The sequence below is a fragment of the Gavia stellata genome, chromosome 40, assembly GCF_030936135.1.
Source record: "Gavia stellata isolate bGavSte3 chromosome 40, bGavSte3.hap2, whole genome shotgun sequence".
Classification (NCBI taxonomy): Eukaryota; Metazoa; Chordata; class Aves; order Gaviiformes; family Gaviidae; genus Gavia; species Gavia stellata.
In genome coordinates, this window is record NC_082633.1 from 217,872 (window position 1) to 237,213 (window position 19,342).

At 43.2% G+C, this 19,342-nt stretch overlaps 1 protein-coding gene across 1 annotated transcript; it reads left to right on the forward strand.

The window, feature by feature from the left end:
- Positions 1 to 7,661: 7,661 nt before the first annotated feature.
- Positions 7,662 to 18,376, forward strand: LOC104263563 (butyrophilin subfamily 2 member A1). The gene is made up of 10 exons (XM_059833138.1): positions 7,662 to 7,734; positions 9,762 to 10,112; positions 11,360 to 11,644; positions 12,954 to 13,052; positions 13,452 to 13,478; positions 14,616 to 14,642; positions 15,666 to 15,692; positions 17,080 to 17,100; positions 17,294 to 17,320; positions 17,838 to 18,376. The coding sequence occupies exons 1-10, from the start codon at positions 7,662 to 7,664 to the stop codon at positions 18,374 to 18,376; spliced, it is 1,476 nt and encodes a 491-aa protein (XP_059689121.1).
- The last annotated feature ends 966 nt before the right edge of the window (positions 18,377 to 19,342 follow it).

Here is a 19,342-nt window from a genome sequence, read left to right on the forward strand (position 1 = left end):
GATTATTTGCATTTGTTCCCTTACACACTACATTCTCAAAAATACGCCAAATATGTTTTTAAAATTACATGTACACCATCTCTATGCAATAAAGAGATGGGAACTTAGAAAGAGGTATTGCTTTCACTGGATGTACTGTAAAAAAGCTGTAAATAGTAACTTTTTTTTTCTAAAGAGTAACTCCTCTGTTGTGGAAAAGAAAGTACTGTCTTACTGTCTCTTTAACTGAAGGGATTGGTTATTTTTCTAATCATGCCTTTAGTGTGCAGTTGCAGTTCTCTTACAAAACCAGCCAGGTCGTATTTTCAGAAGCACTGCTAGATTAGGCTCATACTAGGTGATACCAAACCACCACTTTGTTACCTATGCCAGATAGCTTCTGATGAGTGACATTAAAATCTTCTCAGGAAGATTCTGCCTAACTCCGGAAGATTTCTGCCTAACTAACACATTAGTTAGGCAGAAAAAACCTGCTGTCAATACTTCTCCCTGCTAAGTCCAAACTTGAGTTTGCTTTGGTGATGTCCTGTTCTGTTTGCAAATTTTTAGACTTGTTTTCTAATAATTTGTGATGACAATAGACAGTGCAGTAAAAGTATTAGAGTTAAAAATAAACCAGTTAATTTTCTCAAAAATCTATAATGACTTATTATATGGAAGCATCTACGTTATTACAGCTTCAACTTGTTCTCTGTTATTCAGGTAAACAAATTCTATCAGAGAGCCCAGACAGTCCCACTTCATGTCTTTATGAAGCATATATTAATTTTTTTTTTTTCTGGTCAACAAACAAAGTTTCCTTTCGTATATCATAATGCGAGTCATGTATACCAGGAGAATTGGTCAGATCTAAAATATTCCTGCCTTAATTTCTTCAAACTGAATCAAATTTGGCAGAACCAAGAAGCTGTGCTTAAAAGGTGTACAGACTTTGGTCTGGGTCATTAAAAATCTCCCTGGCAGAATATTGCATTCCTGGGCATTAGCAGCACCATCCAAACCTGGAGGATGTGGGGAGTCCAGTTGAGAAATTCAACCCTAACTACTATGATGATCTCAGACAACCGTTCCTCCACCTGCATCCCTCAGCAAGTTAATTCGTGCTTTCTATGTGCCCATTTTCTAGATGGGGTCATCACTGATGAGGTTGCAAGATGGACCTGTGGAATTCACCCCGTCAATGATGACTCCGTCTAGGAAATGTCAAGATTCACATGACAAAACATCACATTTTGCATTCTTGATGCCATTGTGGGCTCCATCATTCAGCAGGTTTATTTTCAAGCAAACTCCTCTGTGCTTTCTTCAGTTTTGTCTCTGGAAAGGTCATCTTGCAAAACTCCTTTGCTATGTGATTGTAGGATTTAACACAAGTGCACCAGTACCAGATGTCCTGGTGTAAGAAGAAAAAAAATATTTTTTTATTTAGTTATCTTGGTGAGTGTTTGCGAGTAGGTTCAACTGAGCATTCAGCAAAACCCAACCTTGAGTGACGGGGACACTCTCTTTGTATCAAATGTGCCGGTGGAGGTTCTTAGGAGGTTATTTTATTTTATTTTATTTTATTTTATTTTATTTTATTATTTTATTTTATTTTATTTTATTTTATTTATTTTATTTTCCTGGACAGCATTTCAGCTAGGTCAAGAACTCCAGCTATTCAGTTACTGCAAGGAAACAGATTATGACTGTAGCCCTACTACATAGATTAATTCCCTTGGAACAGCACAAATACTTGACTTTCCCTAGACAAATAAGCAACAGTTTTCACAGACCTTACAGAAACTTCATAGCTCTGAGAAACTCTACTGCTTAATCAAATTTGGATAAAATTCATCAAATTAGCCTCAAAAGTTAGAAGTGTGAAAGAGTTGGGCACAATTTACCTTCATAATCTTTGTTTCCATGGTCATGCCTTTGTTTCAAGAAATAAAAAAAAAATCTGGCAAAACACCTAATGAGCATTTTGGGTGGCATTTTCAGTCAACAGTAGGTTTTGTATGTCCATGGCAAAAAGAAAGAAAAACAGGACAAAAGACGCGCCCAAAAAACCCCTCCAAACCACCCCCCCAAAAAAAATAAAGCACACTATTATACTGCTGCACATAAAAGCTCTGTGACATCCTCTTTTCAAGAATCTTTGGTGCAATCTGGATATAGGAAAAGAGACAGTAGCCTCCTGAGAGCACTAAATGCTTGTTCACAGGATGGCCAGGTGTTGTGGTTTAACCACAGGTGGCAACTAAGCACCACACAGCCGCTCGCTTACTCCCCCCGAGGTGGGATGGGGGAGAGAATTGGAAGAGTAAAAGTGAGAAAACTCGTGGGTCGAGATAAAGCCAGTTTAATAGGTAAAGCAAAAACCGTGCAAGGAAGCAAAGCAAAGCAAGGAATTCATTCACCACTTCCCATTGGCAGGCAGGTGTTAGTCATCTCCAGGAAAGCAGGGCTCCATCACGCGTAACGGTTACTTGGGAAGACAAACGCCATCGGTCTGAACATGCCCCCGCTCCTTCTTCTTCCCCCTACTTTATATACTGAGCATGATGTCATACGGTATGGGATATCCCTTTGGTCAGTTGGGGTCAGCTATCCCAGCTGCGTCCCCTCCCAACTTCTTGTGCACCCCCAGCTGTCTCGCTGGTGGGGCGGTGTGAGAAGCAGAAAAGACCTTGGCGCTGTGTGAGCGCTGCTCAGCAGTAGCAAAAACATCCCTGTATTACCAACACTGTTTCCAGCAGAAATCCAAAACCCAGCCCCACACCAGCTACTATGAAGAAAATTAACCCTACCCCAGCCAAAACCAGCACACCAGGAGTCAAAAAAACCAAAGGATAAAAATGAGAGGAAAGTTGACTGAATTTTTTTTCTAATCTCCAACAGGACATAAAAAGAACAATGTGGAAAAAAAATCCCAACACTACCAAGATCCAGATATATTTGCAAACAGTGGGAAACACTTGAGTGTATGATAGAAAAGAAGTACCCTGCTGAGTTGTTCATAACATACTTGTAAGTCTTACTGCAGTGCTTTCTGGCTAAACGCTGGTTGAACAGAGAACGATTTTGCACAGGAGAATGAGGACGACCATCCCTACCTTGTTCCAGCTAGGAGTGTAAAGAGATGAATTGGGACGCAAGAAGCTATTTTGGTATGAATCTTGGTAGCTACCTTTTCCCTAGTCATACTCCCCAGTCCTCTCTAGCCCTATTGGATGTGAAAAATGCAATCACAAGCTTCAGTGGTAATAAAGATATGAGGACAAAGGTTCACCACAACCTGCTGCCTCCCTGGGGCCCGGGTGAGGGAGGTCATGAGGAAACTCCCCAGTCTGGTACGGCCCACCGATTACTACCCGCTGGTAGTTTTGCAGGTTGGCAGTGAGGAGATAGAGCAAAGAAGCGTGAAAGGGATGAAGAAGGACTTTAAGGCACTGGGGAGACTGATTGATGGATCGGGTGCGCAGGTGGTGTTTTCTGCAATCCCTTCAGTGGCGGGGAGGAACACTGAAAGGAATAAGAAAGCAAACATGGTCAACGCGTGGCTCAGAGACTGGTGCCACCAGAGGAATTTTGGATTCTTTGACCATGGGGTGGTCTCCGTGGCACCGGGCCTGCTGAGTGCAGGCGGTGTCCAGCTGTCCCCAAGGGGGAAAAGAATCCTTGCCCGTAAGTTGGCAAACCTCATCAGGAGGGCTTTAAACTAGACTCGAAGGGGGAAGGGGATGAAGCCAGGCTACCCAGAGGTGAGCCTAGGGGAGACGTGCCATTGCCGGGGGCAAGACCGATAGCCCAGCTCAAGTGCATCTACTCCAATGCACGCAGCATGGGCGGCAAACAGGAGGAGCTGGAAGCCATCGTGCGGCGGGGCAGCTATGATGTGGTCGCCATCACAGAAACATGGTGGGACGACTCGCATGGCTGGAGTGCTGCGATGGAGGGCTATAAGCTCTTCAGGAGGGACAGGCAAGGAAGGAGAGGCGGTGGGGTGGCTCTGTACGTCAAGGAGTGCTTTGATTGTATAGAGCTGGATGATTGTCACGACGGGGTTGAATGCTTATGGGCAAGGATGAGGGGGAAGGCCAACAAGCCGGATATCCTGCTGGGGGTCTGTTATAGACCACCCGACCAGGGCGTAGAAGCTGATGAAGTGTTCTTCAAGCGACTGGCAGAAGTCTCGCAGTCGCAAGCCCTTGCTCTTGTGGGGGACTTCAACTTACCGGATGTCTGCTGGAAGTACAACACAGCTAAGAGGAAACAGTCCCAGAGGTTCCTCGAGTGTGTCGAAGATAACTTCCTGACGCAGCTGGTAAGCGAGCCTACAAGGGAAGGTGCCCTGCTTGACCTGCTGTTTACGAACAGAGAGGGTCTGGTGGGTGAAGTGAAGGTCGGAGGCCGTCTTGGGCGTAGCGACCATGATATGATAGAGTTTTCATTATTTAGCCAAGTAAGGAGGCGGGTGAGCAATACCGTTACCATGGACTTCCGGAGGGCAGACTTTGCCCTGTTCAGGACACTGGTCGGGAGGGTCCCTTGGGAGACGGTCCTGAAGGGCAAAGGGGCCCAGGAAGGCTGGACCCTCTTCAAGAAGGAAATCTTGAAGGCGCAGGAGCAGGCAGTGCCCATGTGCTGTAAGAAGAGCCGGCGGGGAAGATGGCCGGCCTGGCTCAACAAGGAGCTTATGCTGAGGCTTGGGGAAAAAAAGAGAACTTACCACCTGTGGAAAAAGGGGCAGGCAAGTGAAGAAGAGTACAAGGACCTCGTTCGGTCATGCAGGGAGGGAATTAGGAAGGCGAAAGCCCAGCTAGAGGTCAACCTGGCCACGGTCGTGAGGGACAACAAAAAAAGCTTCTATAAATACATTAACAGCAAAAAGAGGGCCAAGGAGGATCTCCATCCTCTACTGGATGCGGCGGGGAACACTGTCACCAAGGATGAGGAAAAGGCTGAGGTACTTAATGCCTTCTTTGCCTCAGTCTTTAACAGCCACACCGGGTATCCTCAGGGTATCCGTCCCCCTGAGCTGGATGACAGGGATGGAGGGCAAAATAGGCTCCCCATGATCCAGGAGGAAGCAGTTAACGACCTGCTATGCCACCTGGACACTCATAAGTCTATGGGGCCTGATGGCATCCACCCAAGGGTGCTGAGGGAGCTGGCGGAGGAGCTTGCCAAGCCGCTCTCCATCATTTATCAACAGTCCTGGTCAACGGGGGAGGTCCCGGATGACTGGAGGCTTGCCAACGTGACGCCCATCTACAAGAAGGGTCGGAAGGAGGATCCGGGGAACTACAGGCCTGTCAGCCTGACCTCGGTACCGGGGAAGGTTATGGAGAGGCTCATCTTGAGGGCGCTCACGGGACACGTGCAGGTTACCCAAGGGATCAGGCCCAGCCAGCACGGGTTCATGAAAGGCAGGTCCTGCTTGACCAACCTGATCTCCTTCTATGACCAGGTGACCCGCCTAGTGGATGAGGGGAAGGCTGTTGATGTTGTCTACCTGGACTTCAGCAAAGCCTTTGACACTGTTCCCCACAGTATTCTCCTAGAGAAGCTGGCGGCCCGTGGTTTAGACAGGTACACTCTTCGCTGGGTAAAAAACTGGCTGGATGGCCGAGCCCAGAGGGTTGTGGTGAATGGGGTGAAATCCAGCTGGCGGCCGGTCACAAGCGGAGTCCCCCAGGGCTCGGTTTTGGGACCGGTCTTGTTTAATGTCTTCATTGATGATCTGGATGAGGGGATAGAGTGCTCCCTCAGCAAGTTTGCAGACGACACCAAGTTGGGAGGGAGTGTTGATCTGCTTGAGGGTAGGAAGGCTCTGCAGAGGGATCTGGACAGGCTGGATCGATGGGCTGAGGCCAACCGGATGAAGTTCAATAAGGCCAAGTGCCGGGTTCTACACTTCGGCCACAACAACCCCAGGCAACGCTACAGGCTTGGGGACGAGTGGCTGGAAAGCTGCCCTGCAGAAAAGGACCTGGGGGTGTTGATTGACAGCTGGCTGAATATGAGCCAGCAGTGTGCCCAGGCGGCCAAGAAGGCCAACGGCATCCTGGCTTGTATCAGAAATGGTGTGGCCAGCAGGAGCAGGGAGGTGATCATGCCTCTGTACTCGGCTCTGGTGAGGCCGCACCTCGAATACTGTGTTCAGTTTTGGGCCCCTCACTACAAGAAGGACATTGAGGTGCTGGAGCGTGTCCAGAGAAGGGCGACGAAGCTGGTGAGGGGTCTGGAACACAAGTCTTATGAGGAGCGGCTGAGGGAGCTGGGGTTGTTTAGCCTGGAGAAGAGGAGGCTGAGGGGAGACCTTATCGCTCTCTACAACTACCTGAAAGGGGGTTGCAGAGAGGTGGGTGTTGGTCTCTTCTCCCAAGTGACTAGTGACAGGACTAGAGGAAATGGCCTCAAGTTGCGACAGGGGAGGTTCAGGCTAGACATTAGGAAAAAGTTCTTCACTGAGAGAGTGGTGAAACACTGGAATAGGCTGCCCAGGGAGGTGGTAGAGTCACCCTCCCTGGAGGTATTCAAGGAGCGTGTGGATGTGGCATTGTGGGATGTAGCTTGATGGACATGGTGCTGTGTGGTGTTGGGTTGTGGCTTGTTATTGTTGTTGTGTGGCGTGGGTGCTTTTTTTTTTTTTTTTTTTTTTTTTTTTTTCCCCCAGGTTGGACTCGATGATCTTACAGGTCTTTTCCAACCGTACTGATTCTGTGATTCTGTGATATGCCATAGGGAAGTCCTAAGGTTCTTTCAATTCAGGTAAGAAATTATACTTTTGCTAAATCCAGGAAGAAAACCCATTGCATTTACTGTGATACTTGAATCAACTGGTATGGATTTAATCTGTTGCACTGACAGGAATGAACCTGCCTGCTGCAGATGCATTATTGCCATTTTCAGATGGGAATACCTCTCTCTGACAGCACTTGATTTTATCAGTGATTGGAGATGTGAGAAAAAAACACAGAAAAGCAGAGGAAATCAGGAGCTGTTATGTCTATAATTAAGTTATGTTGTGCCCTTTCTGTTTGGGTTACGTATCTTTACTGTCAGTATGCTGTGAGTATGGATTAGTTCAGCAGTGAGTTGAAAACAAAGATCTTGGGAGGAAGTTGGAGACAGTCACATTTGTTAAATCACAAGTTTCTCTTTAGAAGGCTGGTGTAAGTCAACACAGAGATCAATAGAGTAACATTGCTCCTGGGAATTTACCCATGAGGTTGTTTGGGGTTTTTTTAATATAAGAAAGGAAAAGAAAAAAAAAAAAGAGTAGCCTGCTAACATCAAAAGACAAGATAAAATGCTTTAAACTCCCCACTGAAAGGAAAAGAATGCTAATGAATGTAATAAAGAGATTCTGGAAGACACAGGTAAATATGGACAGCTGAATAAAGGAGTCAAAGAGTGTATTTCTTTTGCACCATTATGTAGTTAGATTTGTTAAGATGAGGAAAGAAAATATGTCCTGCAATACTCTTTGCCTTTCACAGCATCAAACCCATTATCTGTAAGTTCATTCGTATTTTTCCCTATTATTTTATCTCTGCAATTATGCTTGTTATTTTGCATTGAACATGTGAAGAGACAGAAGGAGTCGCACAGGAATTGCATCTGGAAGCTTTGCTTTTGGTCCTGTGGATGATTAGGAAGCCTGGATATTGATGGGTTCCCCGTTTTGGTGGCTGACAGCTATTCACATACTGACATTTCAATGCAGATCATGCCTGATTACAGGTAAAGGTAGTTGCATTTTGAATGTATTTTAATGAAACAGGTTATTTCTGATTAGGTTCACAGAAATGCAAAAGTCAAACATAATGAGTACAGATCTTTCTTCTTTTTAACTTAGATGACATACAACATCAAATGAAAACATCAAATAAGACCCCGGTGCAGTCTGATATGTGTTAAGGTACCTGAGACATCAGCGTAGGCTGGAAGATATGATAGGGCAGCAGGAGATTTATAACCCTCTGGACTGGTGAATGGAGGCCAGCTGGGACGCTCCAGGGTAACTCAGCCCTAGGTAGCTAGGTGTAGCCAATTGAATTGTGCCCAAGGTTTTGGATTTGGCTTGCAGATTAAGCTGCCTATGTTTAGTTTCCTAGAAGCAGGTGTCTGCCTTCAAGCTCAGCACCTGGGATAAGATTCAGTTGCTCATGCATTGGCATCTACTGGTATTCTAGATGCTGTAGGGTCATCTTCTTGCTTCTTGATGTTCCAAAATAGAACAGACCTACCATGTAGCCTGCATCACATTTGCCAATCTTGTGCCTAGAGTACCTCAGGGCATCAAAGGTGGATGTTCAAGGAACTCCATCCTACCCAATGAACAGACTCACTGCCTACTGTAGAATGAACTGAACAGACTACTGGCTGGATCTCCATTGACTATAGCAGCAAAGTAGTCGAGTCAATGGTTGAAGTGGAGGTGCCAGGTCAGTGGCAAGTCTCTCTCACAGTTGATTCCATTCCAAAGATGTTATTCCATTATATCCAAAGTTATTCCATTCAAAGATGGAAGTTTTGCTTTTAGTCCTCGTGATGATTAGGAAGCTTGGACATCTGTTTTTAGGTTCCCAGTTCTGAACCTTAATCCCACTCCCTGTGAGTTATTCAGGTGCCGAACCACAGACACCTAGTGCCATTGTAAATGCTTTAGGGTATCTGAGATTTCCTGTTAAATGGAGCTGGCAGATGTGACAGAAAATCAGCATAGACTGCGGCCCTTGGGGCTTGATCAGATGCAAGCCTGTACAGCATATGAAGTGACATTATATTTAATATTAAATATTTCCTCGATGTTTCATGGCAGATTTTTAACTTGCTGTAGAATAAAGTCAAATTGCTGCGATACGACGTCTTTGCAAATCCATGTTGGTTGCTGTCTATTTTGGTATTTCCAAGAGCTTTTTTTCCTTTCTGGTATCCTTTTGGAACTGAAATGAGAATGACTGCTATAAAATGTCCTGGTGTTCCCTTTTTCTCCCTTTCAAACATACATATTGTGGGTGGGCTTCATCTCATGTATCTTCAGAAATATGAAAGCTGCACATCTAACTTCAGTGTAGTAACCCTAGAGTTCACCGTTCGAAGAAAAGGTCTGGAACAGAGAGCCATCGGCCCTTTAACAAAGGCTGATCTCTCAAGCTGGCGGTTTCTCCCCATTCATTGTAAAGGGAACCTAGGATGTCTAGCTCAAATGTAGATGACCAAATCATTGTACATGTGATTCAGGTGCCAACATGTAAATGTCTCGTGTCCTTCCAGGCACTGCTGTATTGTGGTCTGTTCTCCAGCTGCTCCTTCACATGAGTGCAGATCTGCTGCAGGTTGTATGCCACATCTGCCAGCACCATAGGGATGTCTTGCACACCCTATGACATTTCAAATGATTCTAGGTGCCAGTGTTTGGGCAATTGAATGGCACCTTTGCATTTTTGTTAGATAGATCCCACATCCTGTATTTGACCTTTTGCAGACTTCTCAGTGCTCACCCATTTTCCATGATTTCTCAATAGCCATTGCTTAATGGCCACAAACTTGCTTAAGTTAGTTTTCAGAATGTTGAAGGATAAACTCCATGAGACTCACATAATGCGAACATTACTCATCTAAGGAATCTGTCATGTTATTTTTCAGTTTTCTTCTGGATTCCTCTCCTATTGACAGTGATATTAGTTCTATCAGTTGCTTGATGTAATGCCACAAAAAATTTGAAACAGACAAACAGAAACAACTGCCATTTTGTCTTTACACAGGTCAATTTATTAGCTCTCCTCCTAATAGTTCCATCATTGGAGTCATTGGAAAAGGGGTTGTTCTGCCCTGCCACGTGGTAGCGGATAATATTCCTGAGGTATTCTCTGTCCAGTGGATATTTCATAAACAGTCTCAAAAAATAACTGTGAGCAGATATGATGGAAAGAATAAAAAGGAGAAACAAGATGAGACATATCAAGGCAGAACAGAATTCTTCCACAGTGAATTTAGAGCTGGCAACATGTCGCTGCATTTGAAGAATGTCAGGAGCTCTGACAAAGGATCGTACACTTGTGTGGTCTCTTTCAATGACACGCACCATGATGCGTTGATTGAACTGCAAGTGGCAGGTCAGTGGCAATTCTGTCTCTTTTTATTCAGAGATGGAGCTGAACAGAAACATGTACATCCATCACTGACTGAGGGGATTATAATATCAATTTAATGTAATTTGATGCATAAAATATCTTCATGGGGGGATGTGTTTGATTTGAGTTAGTTTTCTCTAATTTAATGGCTATAACTGGTATTTGAGGTAAGTTTTAGTTCTAGTTTGAGATACCTTTGTTTAGGTACCCAAACACATGCAGCTGCATGTGACTTGAGAGTACAATCTCCCTTCATACTCAGTGAAAGCCCTGTCAGAAAGGTCAGGGAAACCTGCAATTATTCAGCTGATCAATGTAAAGTTAAATTTAGATTTCTACCATGCAATCAACCGCTACTGAGCTGATTGTCCAGAGTTTCTCTATGGTCAGCATAATCAATTGGTTCCACTCCAATACCTCGCTGCTTACCTTGCTGCTTGCCCAGAGCAGGAGAAGAAAGCAGTGGGTAGGCCTTCATTCCTCCTTATTTCTATTTCAGTACCTTAATAGATACCATCTTCATGGGTAGCTTCAGTTAATGTGGTTGGCTTGGAAGTGGACATGTGTTCCTCCGTGCTTGCCCTGCTACACAGGAACCAGTTTCCACTAGACAGGTATTGTGGCATCTCATATTGCAGCCAGATTCTTCTGAAGGTGTCTTCTTAGCTTTAAAACTCCAGATGAAGCAAAGGTTTAACATCTAAGTAACACTGTAATTCAGTCTTCTGAGATCCTGAGTATAAACAATACATTTTTTTTTGAACTGTAGACCGGATCTGTACCATGTCAGTAACAGTTTTACTTGAAATGATTAGCTTGAGACACTAATACATTCTGTTTTCTTGGACAGATTGCACTAGTTGTTCATAGGCTTCAAGTAATCCATTAAGCGTCATAATCATACGGATATTTTTTCTTTTTTTTAAAAAAAAAATTCTAGGAAATTCCACTGGTGACTTCATTCCAGAATAACCATCTCCAGCTTCCTTTGTTTGCTGTAATCTCCATTAAATTGTTCCTTATTCTCAATCTGATAGACTCTGAATTGCTGACCATTAAGAAACTTCAGGGCCCTAGTCTCTGTCAGAGTTTAAATTCAGAACAGTCTTTCTATGTACTTCCATACAAAATATATATATGAAAAAAAGAAGTGTTGAATTCAAGATAAGCCAGACAATTTCCCATTCTCAGTACTGGTTGAAATGGAGAATACGTATGCTTTTTCTTAGCTAAAGGTGGTGTGCCTTCCATTTTCCTGAGGAGTCACATCAAGCAGGGCATTGGCCTCACCTGCCATGCAAGTGGATGGTTTCCTAAACCTGAGGTGATTTGGCTGGATGGCCAAGGACAAGTCCGGAAGGAGCTATCGACCACAAAGATGACAATGATGCCTGCAGGCCTCTACAGTGTCGTAACTTCCATGAACCTAAAACCGGGCTCTGACATGGAAGTCTCCTGCAGGATAGTCAACAATCTGCTAAATACAACGAGGGAGTCGCGAGTCCTGATCTCAGGTGGGTGAGCTCTGTAGTCACCTGCTTGTAAGATTAAAAAGACAGACTCTTTAAATGCTATGGGTCCCATTTTGATGTCATGAGCTGGCCTGATTCCCAGAATCAGTGTTGGAAAAAAGTTCACAAGAGCTGCAGTCTTCTTCCACCTTTATTTCTAGTTGACTGCACAGCCTTCGACAGTACCTAGTGAATGAGTTTCTCCTTGTAAAAAGGGGTCAGGCAGTATCAAGACTTTCTGTGTTCCCTTCTTCAGATTGAAGGCAGTCAACTTACTGGAGCTGAATTAAAATGGATTAAGGGTAAAACTGCATACACATGCAAAAATGACATATTTCCTTAGTGATGGTGGAGCACTCTAAAGGTCTTCATTATCCAGAAACAGGTTACCAGGCCATTTCATAAGAGGTGCACTGGTGGGTTTCACAGAGCATAGATGAAAACAATAGTTACGATCATAAGAATTAAACTGATAATTTCAACACCTCACAAATGTTTTTAGTCTATGTTTTTATCTTCCCTCTTTTTAATATGTACATTACTGTGTAATTGTGGTGTGGATAATGTTATGCCTCCCCATACTCCGTAGACCTTTACACATTTCTGTTTGCTGGGTATATAGACAAGCATTAGGTGGTCTGAAGCAAGCCTCATAGGGCTGGACCCCAAAAAGAACTTCAGCACCACAAAGCCAATGTCTAGGTCTGGAATGGGAACTAGAGTGCAGCGTAAAGCTCTTGAAGAAGCGTGTGAGGGAAGTCCCTTTTGGGATGGCACCAAGAAATCCTACAACATTGAGTCTGGAGGTAGCTGGAAAGAGAAAATAGGAAACAGCCAACGTGGGGAATGTCTTAAATCTTATTCTCCTTCTTTGCTTATGTACTATACTTGGCAGGATGAATCAGGTACTCACTGAATCAAATTAAACAAGAGTGAAGGTGTCTCTCTTGTCCAGTGGTGACGGTTTCTTCCTTCATTCCATCACCTGCTCAATTTAGTATCAAATGCAACACACCTGTGGAAAAAAACAGAGAGCCGGTGTTGCTGTCTTTCTCGTGAGTCATGAACCGTGGAAACCTGTCTACCTATCTCAGACATGTCTCATAATTCTGAATTCGATACCCAAAGACAGAGTCTCCCTGGATTAGTCCTGCTGGGGAGGGCTAGATCTCTTCTGCAGCAACATTACTAGCAAAATTCAGGTAAAATACAAATTCACCATCTCCTCAGATGTATTGACTCCATCCTAAGTTATAATTGTATTTATGTTTAATAATTAATAGAATATAACTCCTTTTGGTCATTTTTACAGATATTTTCTTTCCCTCCATTTCAAAATGGCTGATTATCTTCCTGGTAATTTTATGTCTTAGCATGGTCCTAATTTCCACTGTATTTTCTAAGCTGAGAAGTAAGTATTTCTTCATATGTTATCTCAGTCAAAATATAGAAATATCACAACAGTTCATCTTGAAATCCGTGACTTTAACAAAAGCTTACAAGCAAAGTCACCAGTGATTGTTTAATGACTGATTTCAGGAAATGGAACAAAAAAGGGGTGGGAAAGTACGTGGTCTGAACAAGGAGGAATGCAAATTGCATGTCCTTACCTCAGACAGCATTAGGTCTGACAAGAGGAGCTCTGTGAGCTAAACTGTGTGTGTAGTTTCCTTTCTATAATGATTGGGGAGATAACTCCAGAGTGTTGCTAATGAGGCTAGAGTTTAAATGACAAATCAGATAACTGATTTCTGTCAGTGTTACTCTACAAAAACACGCCAAAAAGGGTTTTCTTCTCTTTTTTTACCAGGTAATCACAATAAAACAGTTATCTCAGGTAAGTAATGAGAAAGATGAATATGAAGATCATGACAATTTGTAAGTTGGAAGGTTTATTTATGTTAAATTACAGAACTAATTAGCAGTTCTAGTTGCATCCAAATGTTTTGTAGTTTTTAATATGATTTTTGCACCACACAGTGTAATAATTTCCTGTATGAGTTTTTTTCATTTGTGCTTTATAAACAGAGTCTGTTTCCTTCTTTCATTAAGCTCTAGTCATTACTATATGCTGACTGACACAGTCTACCATGTCATACATATTCAAGCTTTGTTTGCAATTGTTCAAGAGTTAATTAATTGATCAGAAGCATTCCTCAGATTCCTTAGAAGAGGAAGAACTAAATGAATTAACCAAACAGTCAAAAGCAATTCAAGGATCCAACCCAAGGCCACCTCAAGACTCTGAAAGCAACTTACTCTTTGAATACATCTGTTTGGTACTCACCACCTGTGTCTGGACTTGAAAATAAAATGGACCAGTTGGCATAGAATGATAGAATGGTTTGGTTTGGAAGGGACCTTTAAAGATCATCCAGGCCAACCCCACTGCCATGGGGTGGGGGGGCATGGCATAGCTCATGTGGATTGTGCTGAATATTCTGGCTCACCAGGACAGAGTATCCACAGTCGAACCGTCTACTGGCAATGGCCCTCGGCTCACGTTGTCACCTAGACAATACCTGCTTATTGTTTGGGAGAGTACTGATTGACCCATGCCATAACCCTAGCAGGGATTATTCTAATAAATGAATTGCATGAATTCCCTGAGGCACATCTGGTTCTGTTTCCCTGAGCAGGTTTGGCAGTTGAGGATACACATGTCCATGGGGCCAGAAGGGATTTATCCCTGGTCTCTGAACCTCAGTTAGGCTATGGTTGGGACAAGCCTTGCCTAGGAAGGACTGGGTGTCTCAGTATGCTACCTCATTTTTGGTGAACTCCATTAGAAATGAGACATGTCTTGGTATAAAAGATAAGAATTCTTTGGACTAACAAGAAGCCTTGGGAAGTTTATTAGGTTAAATTAAATTAAAGTTTTACCCCCACTTCTGTTTGTACATAAAGTACACTGTTGTATGACAAGGGAAGTTTACAAGAATAATTAACATGATAAATTTTCTTTATTTTTCAGTAAAAGTGAAGATGGAAATGGAGGAAGGTAAAAGTCCTTTGCATTTGAAACGATGCTAAGATGTTCAGAGATCTCAAAGACAGAAATTCAGGGAAACAATATTCAAATGTTGGTTATCAATATAGTAATGGCAGGAATGGCAGCTCTTTTCGATATTACGGAAGCAGTGACAACCACACATCATATCTCACATGAGGTCTTTTCTCTAGTGAAGACTGCAGATGGGCAGTCTTCAATAGAGAATAGTGAAGTGCCCTTTTTGAAAGGCCAGCAGTGACCTTTTTGAAAACTCAACCCAAATCTCTGCTGTTGGATGCAAAGCTCTTAGCAAGCTTCTAGCACTCCTCCTCTTCCTGGTGACCACTCTTCTGCCTTTTTCAAGGTTATTCAGAACTACCTTTAGTCAGCTGAGTGGTCCTGTAAACCCTGTGAACTTTATTTACGGATCTCCACTGGGAGCTCGGATGCCTACGGCTCAAGCCACTTGTGTACATACAGGATCATTATGATGTCCTTGGTCATCGCACTTACCTCCTAGCTGCCATCCTGGAAGGAAGCAGATACCTCATTGACCTTTGATTGTATTTGGCAGAAACAATGTGAACTAACAGAGCTTCTATAGGAGACCAGAGATCTTTCAGAGAGTCACCTACATGCACTTGGGGTACCCCAGGGCATCTCAAATACACTAGGTGCCTATGGGTCTGAATATCCCTCTTAAACATGGTCAGTTAAGGCATGATCTAAGCAGGCTTTGAAAGAAGACCTCAACGAGCAATACAAATAAGTCTTGTTCCCACCCTGCTTAATGAGTTTTTAAAAAATAACTGAGTTATCTAAAAATAATAAAGTTGAAATAGCATGACACCCTATGGGTTAAATTGTTGAATTGGATTGACATGTACTTAACCCAAAGCAGTTGACAGTGTGACCCAAGGATGCACTTGCTATATGGTTATGCGGTTCTCATATTGGTATTGCTGAGTGCATTAAGCCACTCTATCAAAGAGCTTACACTGATATCTGTGTGCTGCGTCTTGTCTGTTCTAGAAAAAAACCAACTGAAGTCAGTGTTAGGTAAGATGCTTTTGTTGTTCATTGTGTTTAATTGCCTTTGTGCTCAAGTTATGCCCACTTTGGGTTTTTTCTGGGTTGTTTTGTTTGTTTGTTTGTTTGTTTGCTCTGGTCTGATTACTGGATTTGATGGCACTTTTTAATGTGGTTAAGCATTTGAAATGAAATGCAAGGCTCAGCTGAATTGAATCATTTTCATGTGAAAAGCTCCAGGTGTAATCTGAGGTTTATTTTTTTTTTTTCCCCAAAAAAGAAAGGCTTTAAGTATTGCAGAATTTTTATGTGTCTGCTTAGCTGTAAAACAATCTAGTCAAAAGTGTGTTGGATGGATTAGTTTCCCACAGAAATGTCACGACTTTAAGGCTTTTATGCAATGCAGTGCGCAAGTCCACTAAGTAACTTTTAACTTCCAATTTCTATCCAAGAAGTACTTTGTTAATATTATTTCTTTTTTTCTACGTGCTGAACTTTTCAGAAGGAGAGAAAACCAAAAATCGAGCAGGTAAATCTCATTTTCTTAAAATATTCATTGAGAAGGGATGCTGTCCAGCCTCAGTGAAAATAAACTACTCTCTTCAATTAGCTTCCTTTTATTTAAAATGACGTCTCAGAAATGTTATTAGAGTGATTACATGGCAAAGAGGCCAATGGCATTTACTTCTCTACCTACACATGCAGGATGCATTGTGCCTTAGACCCTGGTGACAGTCCACTTACATCTCTCAGGGCTCTGCATTGTTTTTTTTCTCTCCCTCGTGGTTTCATAGAATCGTTTAGGGTGGAAAAGACTCTTAAGGTCATCGAGTCCAACCGTTGACCCAACACTACCAAGTCCACCACTAAACCGTGTCCCTAAGCACCACGTTTCACCTGGACACAACTGCAAATTTCACAGAACCAAAACTCTCAGCTCAGCTTTCTCATTCTTTCCTTCCCCTCTTCCCACATTGCTGAGAAAAAACACTGTTCTTATCCTGGAAATTTAATGACAGAAAACTCCCACATAAGTGTACACACTGTTCCCATAAGGAACAACTGGGGCTGTAATTCTAATGTCTTTCTCACAAATGTTTTCTCATTTTTGCCTTGAGTTTTTACATCACTCATTTATGCTATTCCTTTTCAGCGAAGACCAAACGCAAAAAACGCTATGGTAAGAAAACACATTTTATGTAAATCTGACATTCTTGCCAAGTTTAGAAACAATAAGACAAATCTTCAGATTAGTATGTCTATGTTATTCCTGGATTTAAAGCCAAGTAATATAATGAAATAGCAACCTATGGAGAGGAATAGTCTCCTATGCTTGGGGGCTGTCCTATTTTGAAAAATGGGAACAAAAAAGGGAAAGCAAGCAGATGTTAATGACTGGAGTATCTTTCTCTTTCAGGTCGACTGAAAGCAGAGCTGGGTAAGTGATTTAAAAATGCTGGCAATTAGAAGGAATGAAAAATGCTAATGGGTTAAGAGGAGGAAAGTCATCCCTGATGCAGAATCACAGTGAGGACAGGAATTGCACACTAGTAGCCTTAGTATTTCAGGTTGAGAAGTATCTAACTGCTCTATAAAAACATAATACAGTAATGTCCATTCTCTTTCTGCAGATTTCTGGGAAGCCCGGAGCCACGCAGGTAAGTTGTCAGGACGAAGGGTGTGAAAACACAGTGGCCATCTGTCCAAGCTACCCTGAAATGACAATGCCAGTCAACCCGAAACAACCATGCCATGACGTTAGAGATACACGGACAGAGCTGGAGTCATAGGAATGTGCCTGGCTTGGTTAACAGGAAATGAGGCTGGGATGCGGCTGTTGGGAAGACTGAAAAAAGGAGTTGCTGAAAGGTGTCAAAGTCTGGGGTGGGGTGTGGACACAATTTTGGAGAGGACAGATGGCCCTGTGGAAAAGAGAAAGAGAGATTTATTGTAAAGCGTGTGGACTTGTGCCCTGAGAAAGGCCATGGCTGTGGCAGCTGCAAGGTGCCTCTCAGTTCATCAGTGATTGCATGCCCTGTTCTGGGGAATGTTTAAATTCTTTCTTGAATCGCAGCATGACTGCTTAGACCCTCGAACACTTCAACCCACAGCCCCACGTGGAGAGAGGTCCCTGAGCCACTCTGCTCATCAGATGATTCTCGTTTTCCCCTTCAGTTCCCATTACTGTGAATCCTGACTGCCACGTCCTGGAGCTGGAGGTGCCAGGGGCTCCAGGTGTGGAGAGCAACGCGTCTGAACCTGCTGGCCCGAACGCTCCCTCCACAGTCCCTGTCCTGGTGGGGAAGGAAGGGTTTGCAGCTGGGAAACACTACTGGGAGGTGGAGGTGGGCCGGCAGCAGGACTGGGTGCTGGGGGTGGTGAGGGAGAAAGGGAGGCAGGAGGAGGAAAGGACCCTTCCTGGGAAGCACTACTGGGCTCTGCACAGCTCCCAGGGAGAGATTTTCTCTAGCGAAGGAGACCGCAGGATTGAGAAGCAGCAGATGAGTTCTTCAGTGATTGGTGTGCTTCTGGACTTGGAGGAAGGGCAAGTGAACTTTTATGAAGCAGAGCAGATGGGTGTCATGGTGAGAATGCCTCTAAGGCTTGGAAAGGAACCTGCAGAAATGTTTTACCCATTTCTATCCAAAAGGGAAGGGACACTCAGACCTCTTATCCGCCCGGTCTTGATTCCTCTTCCATTAAAGCTTCTTTAAATAGGACTGTGAGATCTAATGGATTAGGGAAAGACAGTTCAGTTTGAAAGAAGAAGGGAAAAGTTAAACCTCAGGCATCAGTAATGTAAAATTAAATAAGAATAAACCTGAGGCTGAAACAGGAAAAATAAAATCAAGAAAGGAAAAAAGAGTCAGCTAGTTGAAAGAAGATTGGGATCAGGTTCAGAAAACCCTAGGCAGGAGTCTGAGTTCCCATTACAGGTCATGAAAATCTTATCAGTACAACAATGGTTTCAGTTGCTTGAGGACAGAATTGTAATTTAGGTGATGTTCTATAGCTTGTCTTTCCTTTTTCTCTAGGCAACATGACTTGTACTCCATTGTATTTATATTAGGTTGAAAGCCATCCCTAAAGTTAGGCAAGCCAAATTCTACCATTCTTGTATCAAGAAATGAAATAAATGTATTTTGAAGGAAAAGAACACTGTTTTGAAAACTTTTCTTTTAAACTTTAAGCTTATTGGAAAATGTGTGGTAGGAAAGAGTTTAAAGAGAAGTTGTGTTTTCCAAGAATGCTAATATTTGGCAGGGTATTGAGCATACCTCAGTTCTCGGCATTACTGTGGTGGGTTGACCTTGGCTCCCAGCCAAGAACCAGCACTGATGCTCGCTCCCTCCTCCTCCATCAGGACAGGGGGAGCAAACAGGAGGAACTGGAGGGAGAAAATTCATGGGTCAAACTAAAGACCAATAAATCACTGACCAATTGCTGTCATGGGCAGAAGAGATTAGACTTGGGGAATTTAACGTAATTTACTGCCAATTGGCAGAAATATTCATCACTCGTTTGAGTATGGGGAAACAACTAAGATGACAAACATTTCAATCACTTTGCACTGTTTCCCAGGTCAACTTCACACCCAGGCTCAACTCCACTCCACTCCAGACACCTCTCCCCCCACCTTTCTATCACTAAAAGTTACACTCAGTCTCTCCAGTGAGGCA

Coding starts and splice junctions, on each gene's coding strand:
- LOC104263563 (XM_059833138.1), top strand. CDS start 7,662: ATGGGTTCCCCGTTTTGGTGGCTGACAGCTATTCACATACTGACATTT. Junction 11,645..12,953: donor GTCGCGAGTCCTGATCTCAG/GTGGGTGAGCTC, acceptor TCATTTTTACAG/ATATTTTCTTTCCCTCCATT. Junction 17,101..17,293: donor TCGACTGAAAGCAGAGCTGG/GTAAGTGATTTA, acceptor CTCTTTCTGCAG/ATTTCTGGGAAGCCCGGAGC.